Consider the following 12101-nt stretch of genomic DNA (forward strand, 5'->3'; position numbering starts at 1 on the left):
TTCCTCAGAGCCCAGAGGAGGCTGTATTCCTCAGAGCCCAGAGGAGGCTGTATTCCTCAGAGCCCAGAGGAGGCTGTATTCCTCAGAGCCCAGAGGAGGCTGTATTCCTCAGAGCCCAGAGGAGGCTGTATTCCTCAGAGCCCAGAGGAGGCTGTATTCCTCAGAGCCCAGAGGAGGCTGTATTCCTCAGAGCCCAGAGGAGGCTGTATTCCTCAGAGCCCAGAGGAGGCTGTATTCCTCAGAGCCCAGAGGAGGCTGTATTCCTCAGAGCCCAGAGGAGGCTGTATTCCTCAGAGCCCAGAGGTGTGTTGTTGGTTAGACATATTGTTCTACCTGTCCAATTGTGTGTGTGTGCGAGTTGCTAGGTTACCTGTTTCCATTCTCGTGTTCTGTCCCGGCACAGTCAGGGCGCGTCCAGACATTAAACTCGTAGTCGGGGGTGCTGCTAAGGGTTGTGGAAGTGGGACAGGCGGCGTCGGAGGGGAAGGAGTCAACCTTCTCCACGCGGCCAAGGTTTCCAGAGTCAAACCTGGAGCTGAACACCACGCTTCCAACACGAACCTCCATGACCTCTGACCTAACCTCGGGGCCAGCTGGTACTCACACCACCCTGTTAGAGATAAACACACCACCCTGTTGGAGATAAAGACACCCACCTTGTTGGAGATAAACACAAAAACCTGTTGGAGATAAACACACCCACAAAACCCTGATGGAGATAAACACACCCACCCTGATGGAGACAAACACACCCACACCCACCCTGTTGGAGATACACACACCCACCCTGTTGGAGATAAACACACCCACCCTGATGGAGATAAACACACCCACCCTGATGGAGATAAACACACCCACACCCACCCTGTTGGAGATACACACACACCCACCCTGTTGGAGATACACACACCCACCCTGTTGGAGACAAACACACCAACCTGTTGGAGATAAACACACCCACACCACCCTGTTGGAGATAAACACACTCACACACAACCTGTTGGAGATAAACACACCACCCTGTTGGATATAAATACACCACCCTGTTGGAGATAAACACACCACCCTGTTGGAGATAAACACACCACCCTGTTGGAGATAAACACACCACCCTGTTGGAGATAAACACACTCACACACACCCTGTTGGAGATAAACAAACCCACCCTGTTGGAGATAAACACAACCACACCCACCCTGTTGGAGATACCCACACCCACCCTGTTGGAGATACACACACCCACCCTGTTGGAGATAAACACACCACCCTGTTGGAGATAAACACACCACCCTGTTGGAGATAAACACACTCACACACACCCTGTTGGAGATAAACAAACCCACCCTGTTGGAGATAAACACACCCACACCCACCCTGTTGGAGATACACACACCCACCCTGTTGGAGATAAACACACCCACCCTGTTGGAGATAAATACACCACCCTGTTGGAGATAAATACACCACCCTGTTGGAGATAAACACACCCACCCTGTTTGAGATAAACACACTCACACCACCCTGATGGAGATAAACACACTCACACCACCCTGTTGGAGATAAACACACTCACACCACTCTGTTGGAGATAAACACACCACCCTGTTTGAGATAAACACACTCACACCACCCTGATGGAGATAAACACACTCACACCACCCTGATGGAGATAAACAAACCCACCCTGTTGGAGATAAACACACCACCCTGTTGGAGATAAACACACCACCCTGTTGGAGATAAACACACCCACCCTGTTGGAGATAAACACACCCACCCTGTTGGAGATAAACACACCCACCCTGTTGGAGACAAACACACCCACCCTGTTGGAGATAAACACACCCACCCTGTTGGAGACAAACACACCCACCCTGTTGGAGACAAACACACCACCCTGTTGGAGATAAACACACTCACACACACCCTGTTGAAGATAAACACACTCACACCCACCCTGTTGGAGATACACACACACACCCACCCTGTTGGAGATACACACACACACCCACCCTGTTGGAGATACACACACCCACCCTGTTGGAGATACACACACCCACACCCACCCTGTTGGAGATAAACACACTCACACACACCCTGTTGGAGATAAACACACCCACCCTGTTGGAGATAAACACACCCACCCTGTTGGAGATAAACACACTCACACACACCCTGTTGGAGATAAACACACCCACCCACCCTGTTGGAGATACACACACCCACCCACCCTGTTGGAGATACACACACCCACCCTGTTGGAGATACACACACCCACCCTGTTTGAGATAAACACACTCACACCACCCTGATGGAGATAAACACACTCACACCACCCTGATGGAGATAAACACACTCACACCACCCTGTTGGAGATAAACACACTCACACACACCCTGTTGGAGATAAACACACCCACCCTGTTGGAGATAAACACACTCACACACACCCTGTTGGAGATAAATACACCCACCCTGTTGGAGATAAACACACCCACCCTGTTGGAGACAAACACACCCACCCTGTTGGAGACAAACACACTCACACACACCCTGTTGAAGATAAACACACCCACCCACCCTGTTGGAGATACACACACCCACCCTGTTGGAGATACACACACCCACCCTGTTGGAGATACACACACCCACCCTGTTGGAGATAAACACACCCACACTGTTGGAGATACACACACCCACCCTGTTGGAGATACACACACCCACCCTGTTGGAGATACACACACCCACCCTGTTGGAGATACACACACACACCCACCCTGTTGGAGACAAACACACCCACCCTGTTGGAGACAAACACACCACCCTGTTGGAGATACACACACCCACCCTGTTGGAGATACACACACCCACCCTGTTGGAGATACACACACCCACCCTGTTGGAGATACACACACCCACCCTGTTGGAGATACACACACCCACCCTGTTGGAGATACACACACCACCCTGTTGAAGACAAACACAAAACAGTCACAGAGGAAGAAATCGTGAAACATGTCTGTCTTCCTAGCTGTCTGTGCCTGGAGGATTGCTGCCAGGACTGAGGCTGGTTGGTGCAACAACGTTCTATTGTTGGTGTCTGAACGGACAAAAAGCCTCGCTAGCAAAACATTAGCGGGCCAGTGGTCTGACTTTGATATCAAACGACGTTCCTTGGATAATTTAAACAAGTGTTAACGTTACAACCTAACAAAATCCCCAAGTCTGTCAGAAAGGTAGGATGTATTGACATTTTGGTTTGGATGCTCTAACGTCACAGGCTTGCTTAATTAACGTAACGTAGCGAGCAGACAGGTAAGGAAATCAAACAAAAGCACGGGAATGTACAATATCGTCACCACTCGATCGATGCAATCTCAGTAGAAACGTGCACAGAAACACCAACTTAATTATTTGTAACGATAATCTTACTTATTTGTGAACGATGCTCATTTTTTGGGGCGTTCGTGTCTTTCCCGATCACCAAACAGCTCTTTAAACCCAAACAAACCCACTAGTAGCTGAGAAACAACAACACGGTGGCTGATTGGCTCAGGCAGGAAGAAGAAGTCCACGTCAGAGCAAGGCGAACGCAGATTGGTTGACTCGGCTCGAGATAAATATTAAACCTGAACATGTATTCAACCCCCAATGGCGTGTTTTTGTAGGCACTAACTCCGCCATTGTTCGTTGTTGATAAAACTTAGGGAAAATTAATGGAAGATTTGTAGGGTTTTTGGATAAACGCTGTAAATAAGGTATATGGTGAACATAGGCTGAGGATATCTTATACGATTTGAGATAATCTTAATGAGGTCATCCTAATCAGCTAATGTCACTATCATCACTTTTTGTTAATTTTGAAGCGTAATTAAAAATATAAATAAATCACAAAGGCTTCAAAATTCATGAAGGTCATGTTAACTGACTGATATTAGATTAAAGAACGAAACTCCTAAGCCTGAGTTAACCAACCAGGGATGTTGCCTCATATTGTTATACAGTATATATACAAAAGTATGTGGACACACCTTCAAATTAGTGGATTTGGCTATTTCAGCCACACCCATTGCTGACAGGTATAAAAGAAAATCGAGCACAGGTCCATGCAATCTCCATAGACAAACAGTGGCAGTAGAATGGCCTTACTGAAGAGCTCAGTGACTTTCAATGTGGTATCATCATAAAATGCCACCTTTCCAACAAGTCAGTTCGTCAAATTTCTGCCCTGCTAGAGCTGACCCGGTCAACTGTAAGTGCTGTTATTGTGAAGTGGAAACGTCTAAGAGCAACAATAGCAACAATGTTCACCCACGACTACGTGGCTGTGCATGACTCCAACACCATCATTACGTTTGCAGGCAACAACGTTGGTAGGCCTGATCACTGTCAACGATGAGGCAGTCTACAGGTAGGAGGTCAGAGACCTGGCAATGTGGTGCTTGGAGAACAACCTCTCCCTCAATGTCAGCAAGACAAAGGAGCTGACCGTGGACTACAGGAAACGGAGGGCCAACACACCCTCATTCACATCGACAGGCCTGGAGTGGAGTGGGTTGAGAGCTTCAAGTTCCTTGATGTCCACATCACTAAGCACCTATCATCATCCAAACACACCAACACCCAACACAGTCGTGAAGAGGGTACGACAATGTCTCTTCCCCCTCAGGCGGCTGATTTTGCATGAGCCCTCTGATCCTCAAAATATTCTACAACTGCACCATTGAGAGCATCTTGACTGGCTGCATCGCCTCTTGGTACGGAAACTGCATGAAATCTGACCGCAAGGCATTACAAAGGGTATGGCATACAGCCCAGTACATCACTGGGGCCAAGCTCCCTGCCATCCAGGACCTCTATACCAGGCTGTGTCCCTACAAATTGGCAAAGACTCTAGCCACCCAAGTCATAGACTGTTCTCTCTGCTAATGCACGGCAAGCAGTACCAAGCGCCAAAAGGCTCCTGAACAGCTTCTACCGCCAAGCCATACGACTCCTGAACAGCTTCTACCTCCAAGCCATACGACTCCTGAACAGCTTCTACCTCCAAGCCATACGACTCCTGAACAGCTTCTACCGCCAAGCCATACGACTCCTGAACAGCTTCTACCTCCAAGCCATACGACTCCTGAACAGCTTCTACCTCCAAGCCATACGACTCCTGAACAGCTTCTACCTCCAAGCCATACGACTCCTGAACAGCTTCTACCGCCAAGCCATACGACTCCTGAACAGTTGGCTACCTAGACTTACCCACTATTTTTTTACATTTTGCACATTGTCCCTCTCCTCGCCCCTACCTGGGATCGAACCAGGGATCCTCTGCACCCATCAACAACTGACACCCACGAAGCCCCGTTACCCATCGCACCACAAAAGCCACGGCCCTTGCAGAGCAAGGGGAACAACTACTTAAAGGCCTCAGAGCGAGTGACCTCACAGAGTGAAACGCAATTAGCGCGCACCACCGCTAACTAGCTAGCCATTTGACATTGGTTACACACTCACTGGACTCTACCCACACACTACATACATTCACACACACAAAACAAACACACCTGCAAATTGACACCACACACACTCACACATAAACACATTTTTCACACTCTTCACATATGCTGCTGCTACTCTGTTTATTATCTATCCTGATTGCCGGGGTAGGCCGTCATTATAAATAAGAATTTGTTAACTACCTTGCCAAGTTAAATAAAGGTTAAAAAAAAGATAGCCTCGTAATTTTTACCCCTACCTACAGTTGAAGTCGGAAGTTTACATACACTTAGGTTGGAGTCATTAAAACTCGTTTTTCAACCACTCCACAAATTCCTTGTTAACAAACTATAGTTTTGGCAAGTCGGTTAGGATATCTACTTTGTACATGACACAACTCATTTTTCCAACTGATGTACCTGTTGATGTATTTCAAGGCATACCTTCAAACTCAGTGCCTCTGCTTGACATCATGGGAAAATCAAAAGAAATCTCAGACCTCAGAAAAAAAATTGTAGACCTTCACAAGTCTGGTTCATCCTTGGGAGCAATTTCTAAACGCCTGAAGGTACCACGTTCAACTGTACAAACAATAGTACGCAAGTATAAACACCATGGGACTACGCAGGCGTCATACCACTCAGAAAGGAGACGCGTTCTGTCTCCTAGAGATTAACATACTTTTGTGCGAAAAGTGCAAATCAATTCCAGAACAACAGCAAAGGACCTGTGAAGATGCTGGAGGAAGCAGGTACAAAAGTATCTATATCCACCGCAAAACGAGTCCTATATCGACATAACCTGAAAGGCCGCTCAGCAAGGAAGAAGCCACTGCTCCAAAACCGCCATAGAAAAGCCAGACAACGGTTTGCAACTGCACATGGGGACAAAGATCGTACTTTTTGGAGAACTGTCCTCTGGTCTGATGAACCAAAAATAGAACTGTTTGGCCGTATTGACCATCGTTATGATTGGAGGAAAAAGGGGGAGGCTTGCAAGCCGAAGAACACCATCCCAACGTGAAGCACGGGGGTGGCAGCATCATGTTGTGGGGGTGCTTTGCTGCAAGAAGGACTGGTGCACTTCACAAAATAGGTGGCGTCCTCGCTACATATTCGTCGCCAGACCCACTGGCTCCAGGTCATCTACAAGTCCATGCTAGGTAAAGCTCCGCCTTATCTCAGTTCACTGGTCACGATGGCAACACCCACCCGTAGCACGCGCTCCAGCAGGTGTATCTCACTGATCCCCCCCTAAAGTCAACACCTCATTTGGCCGCCTGTCCTTCCAGTTCTCCACTGCCTGTGACTGGAACGAATTGCAAAAATCGCTGCAGACTTTAGGGAGACTTTTGTCTCCCTCACCAACTTTAAACATCTGCTATCTGAGCAGCTAACCGATCGCTGCAGCTGTACATAGTCCATCGGTAAATTGCCCACCCAATTTACCCACCTCATCCCCATACTGTTTTTATTTATTTACTTTTCTGCTCTTTTGCACACCAGTAGCTCTACCTGCACATGACCATCTGATCATTTATCACCCCATTGTTAATCTGCTAAATTGTAATTATTCTCCTACCTCCTCATGCCTTTTGCACACAATGTATATAGACTCTTTTTTAAATATTTTTTTTCTACTGTGATATTGACTTGTTAATTGTTTACTCCATGTGTAACTCTGTGTTGTTGTCTGTTCACACTGCTATGCTTTATCTTGGCCAGGTCGCAGTTGTAAATGAGAACTTGTTCTCAACTAGCCTACCTGGTTAAATAAAGGTGTTCTCAACTAGCCTACCTGATTAAATAAAGTAATTTTAAAAATGAGGATGGAAAATTATATGTATATATTGAAGCAACATCTCAAGACATTAGTCAGGAAGTTAATGCTTGGTCGCAAATGGGTCTTCCAAATGGACAATGACCCCAAGCATACTTCCAAAGTTGTGGCAAAATGGCTTAAGGACAACAAAGTCAAGGTATTGGAGTGGCCATCACAAAGCCCTGACCTCAATCCTATAGAACATTTGTGGGCAGAACTGAAAAAGCGTGTGCGAGCAAGGAGGCCTACAAATCTGACTCAGTTACACCAGCTCTGTCAGGAGGAATGGGCCAAAATTCACCCAACTTATTGTGGGAAGCTTGTGGAAGGCTGCCCGAAGCGTTTGACCCAAGTTAAACAATTTAAAGGCAATGCTACAAAATACTAACTGAGTTTATGTAAACTTCTGACCCATTGGGAATGTGATGAAAGAAATATTAGCTGAAATAAATAAATTATTCTCTCTACTATTATTCTGACTATTCACATTCTTAAAATAAAGTGGTGATCCTAACTGACCTAAGACAGGACATTTTTACTAGGATTAAATGTCAGGAATTGTGAAAAACGGAGTTTAAATGTATTTAGCTAAGGTGTTTGTAAACTTCCGACTTCAACTGTACCTGTCTGTCTCTTACCTGTCTAACCTCTATCTACCTACCTGTCTGTCTCTTACCTGTCTAACCTCTATCTACCTAACTGTCTGTCTCTTACCTGTCTAACCTCTATCTACCTACCTGTCTGTCTCTTACCTGTCTAACCTCTATCTACCTACCTGTCTGTCTCTTACCTGTCTAACCTCTATCTACCTACCTGTCTGTCTAACCTCTATCTACCTACCTGTCTGTCTACCTGACTTCAACTGTACCTGTCTGTCTCTTACCTCTACCTACCTCTATCTACCTGTCTAACCTCTGTCTACCTACCTGTCTGTCTCTTACCTGTCTAACCTCTATCTACCGACCTGTCTATCCTCTATCTACCTACCTGTCTGTCTCTTACCTGTCTAACCTCTATCTACCGACCTGTCTAACCTCTATCTACCTACCTGTCTGTCTCTTACCTGTCTAACCTATATCTACCTACCTGTCTGTCTCTTACCTGTCTCACCTCTATCTACCTACCTGTCTGTCTCTTACCTGTCTCACCTCTATCTACCTACCTGTCTGTCTCTTACCTGTCCAACCTCTATCTACCTACCTGTCTGTCTCTTACCTGTCTAACCTCAGTGCATTAGGAAAGTATTCAGACCCGTTGCCTTTTTCCACATTTTGTTATGTTTTCCTCATCAATCTACACACACAATGACAAATGAAAAACACGTTTTTAGAAATGTAGAAAATAAAATAAAAACAATCAAATCAAATTTTATTGGTCACGTACACATATTTAGCAGATTTTATTGCCGGTGTAGCGAAATGCTTGTGTTCCTAGCTCCAACAGTGTAGTAGTGTCTAACAATTCACAACAATAAACACAAATCTTAAAGTAAAAGAATGGAGTTAAGAAATATATCAATCTTAAGACAAGTAATACCAGAGTGGCATTGACTAAATACAGTAGAATAGAATACAGTATATACACATGAGAGGGGTAAAGCAGTATGTAAACATTATTAAAGTGACTAGTGTTCCATTATTAAAGTGACTAGTGTTCCATTATTAAGGTGGCCAGTGATTCCATGTCTATGTGTATAGGGCAGCAGCCTCTAAGGTGCAGGGTTGAGTAGCCGGGTTGTAGCCGGCTAGTGATGGCTATTTAACAGTCTAATGGCCTTGAGACAGAAGCTGTTTTTCAGTCTCTCTGTCCCAGCTTTGATGCGCCTGTATTGACCTCCCTTTCTAGATGATAGCGGGGTGAACAGGCCATGGCTGATGTCTTTGATGATCTTTTTAGGCTTTCCTGTGGCATCGGGTGCTGTAGGTGTCCTGGAGGGCAGGCAGTGTGCCCCTAGTGATGAGTTGGGCAGACCACACCACCCTCTGGAGAGCCTTGCGGTTGAGGGCGGTGCAGTTGCCGTACCAGGCGGTGATACAGACTGACAGGATGCTCTCTATTGTGCATCTGTAAAAGTTTTTTAGGATCTTAAGCCAAATTTCTTCAGCCTCCTGAGGTTGAAGAGACGCTTTTGCGCCTTCTTCACCGCACTGTCTGTGTGGGTGGACCATTTCAGATTGTCAGTGATGTGTACGCCGAGGAACTTGAAGTTTTCCACCTTCTCTTTTGAAGTGCTGTCGATGTTGATACGTCGGTAAGCCCCCCTGCTGTTTCCTGAAGTCCACGATCAGCTCGTGGGTGCAGAGGGTCCCTGGTTCGAGCCCAGGTAGGGGTGAGGAGAGGGACAGGTAGAGTCTAGTCAGTGTGTTGACGTTGACAGAGGTTTGTTTCCTGTCCCCACTCTGCCAGGGCCCTCATATTTACATAAGTATTCAGACCCTTTACTCAGTACTTTGTTGAAGCACCTTTGGCAGTGATTACAGCCTCAAGTCTTCTTGAGTGTGACGCTACAAGCTTGGCACACCTGTATTTGTGGAGTTTCTCCCATTCTTCTCTGCAGGTCCTCTAAAGCTCTGTCAGGTTGGATGGGGAGCATCGCTGCACAGCTATTTTCTGATCTCTCCAGAGATTTTCGATAGGGTTCAAGTCCGAGCACTTGCTGGGCCACTCAAGGACATTCAGAGACTTGTCCCGAAGCCACTCCTGCAGTTGGCTTGGCTGTGTGCTTAGGGTCATTGTCCTGTTGGAAGGTGAACCTTCGCCCCAGTCTGAGGTCCTGAGCGCTCTGGAGCAGGTTTTCATCAAGGATCTCTGTACTTTGCTCCATTCATCTTTCCCTCGATCCTGACTAGTCTTCCAGTCCCTGCCGCTGAAAAACATCCCCACAGCATGATGCTTCCACCAACATGCTTCACCGTAGCCTAGTGCCAGGTTTCCTCCAGATGTGACACTTCGCATTCAGGCTAAAGAGATCAAGTCTGGTTTCATCAGACCAGAGAAACTTGACCAGAGAAAACAATTCAAATTCCTAGTTTTTGCTCTGACATGCACTGTGTGTGTCTTTCCAAATCATGAACAATCAATTGAATTTACAACAGGTGGACTCCAATAAAGTTGTAGAAACATCTAAAGGATGATCAATGGAAACAGGATGTACCTGAACTCAATATCAAGTCTCATAGCAAAGGGCCCGAATACTTATGTAAATAAGGTATTTCTGTTTATTTTTTTTAATACATTTGCAAACTTTTCCAAAAACCTGTTTTCGCTTTGTCATTATGGGGTATTGTGATGTCATTATGGGGTATTGTGATGTCATTATGGGGTATTGTGATGTCATTATGGGGTATTGTGATGTCAGTATGGGGTATTGTGATGTTATTATGGGGTATTGTGATGTCATTATGGGGTATTGTGATGTCATTATGGGGTATTGTGATGCCATTATGGGGTATTGTGATGTCATTATGGGGTATTGTGATGTCATTATGGGGTAGTGTGATGTCATTATGGGGTATTGTGATGTCATTATGGGGTATTGTGATGTCATTATGGGGTATTGTGATGTCATTATGGGGTATTGTGATGTCATTATGGGGTATTGTGATGTCATTATGGGGTATTGTGATGTCATTATGGGGTATTGTGATGTCATTATGGGGTATTGTGATGTCATTATGGGGTATTGTGTGTAGATTGATGAGTTAGCATTTTTACTTGATCCATTTTAGAATAAGGCTGTATAACGTATTTAGCAATGAAGCCACAGATAGGAACATCGCTGTTCTCCTTGTGGATAGCCTCATTACTACCTGGCACATTGACTCAGCACTGGTAGTCCTGCACATTGACTCAGTACTGGTACCCCTGCACATTGACTCAGTACTGGTACCCCTGCACATTGACTCAGTATGGGTACTTCTGCACACTGACTCAGTACTGGTACCCCTGCACATTGACTCAGTCCTGGGACGCCTGCACATTGACTCAGTACTGGTACTCCTGCACATTGACTCAGTACTGGTACTCCTTCACATTGACTCAGTACTGGTACTCCTGCACATTGACTCAGTACTGGTAGTCCTGCACATTGACTCAGTCCTGGTACCCCTGCACATTGACTCAGTCCTGGTAGTCCTGCACATTGACTCAGTCCTGGTACCCCTGCACATTGACTCAGTCCTGGTACTCCTGCACATTGACTCAGTCCTGGTACTCCTGCACATTGACTCAGTCCTGGTACTCCTGCGCATTGACTCAGTCCTGGTACTCCTGCACATTGACTCAGTACTGGTACTCCTGCACATTGACTCAGTACTGGTACCCCTGCACATTAACTCAGTCCTGGTACTCCTTCACATTGACTCAGTCCTGGTACTCCTGCACATTGACTCAGTACTGGTACTCCTGCACATTGACTCAGTCCTGGTACTCCTTCACATTGACTCAGTACGGGTACTCCTGCACATTGACTCAGCCCTGGTACTCCTGCACATTGACCCAGTCCTGGTACTCCTGCACATTGACTCAGTCCTGGTAGTCCTGCACATTGACTCAGTACTGGTACTCCTTCACATTGACTCAGTATGGGTACTCCTGCACATTGACTCAGCCCTGGTACTCCTGCACATTGACCCAGTCCTGGTACTCCTGCACATTGACTCATTACTGGTACTTCCTGTATATAGCCTCATTTCTAACTGGTACTCCTGCACATTGACTCGGTACTGGTGCCCCTGCCCATTGAATCAGTACTGGTACCCCTGCCCATTGAATCAGTTCTGGTGCCCCTGC

The 12101-nt window shown here is 46.2% G+C and overlaps 1 protein-coding gene across 1 annotated transcript in view; it reads right to left on the minus strand.

Moving 5' to 3' along the window:
- LOC139407446 (AGBL carboxypeptidase 5) overlaps positions 1-3522 on the minus strand; it is a 59298-nt gene extending 55776 nt beyond the window's left edge. Inside the window, exons 1-2 of the mRNA XM_071151242.1 lie at positions 3432-3522; positions 371-633 (exon numbers count right to left, since the gene is read on the minus strand). Of these exons, the coding sequence (XP_071007343.1) occupies positions 371-567 (197 nt within the window). The 5' untranslated portion in view covers positions 568-633; positions 3432-3522. The remainder of the gene's footprint in view (positions 1-370; positions 634-3431) is intronic.
- Positions 3523-12101: the final 8579 nt, after the last annotated feature.

This window comes from Oncorhynchus clarkii, chromosome 4 (genome assembly GCF_045791955.1).
Source record: "Oncorhynchus clarkii lewisi isolate Uvic-CL-2024 chromosome 4, UVic_Ocla_1.0, whole genome shotgun sequence".
NCBI lineage: Eukaryota > Metazoa > Chordata > Actinopteri > Salmoniformes > Salmonidae > Oncorhynchus > Oncorhynchus clarkii.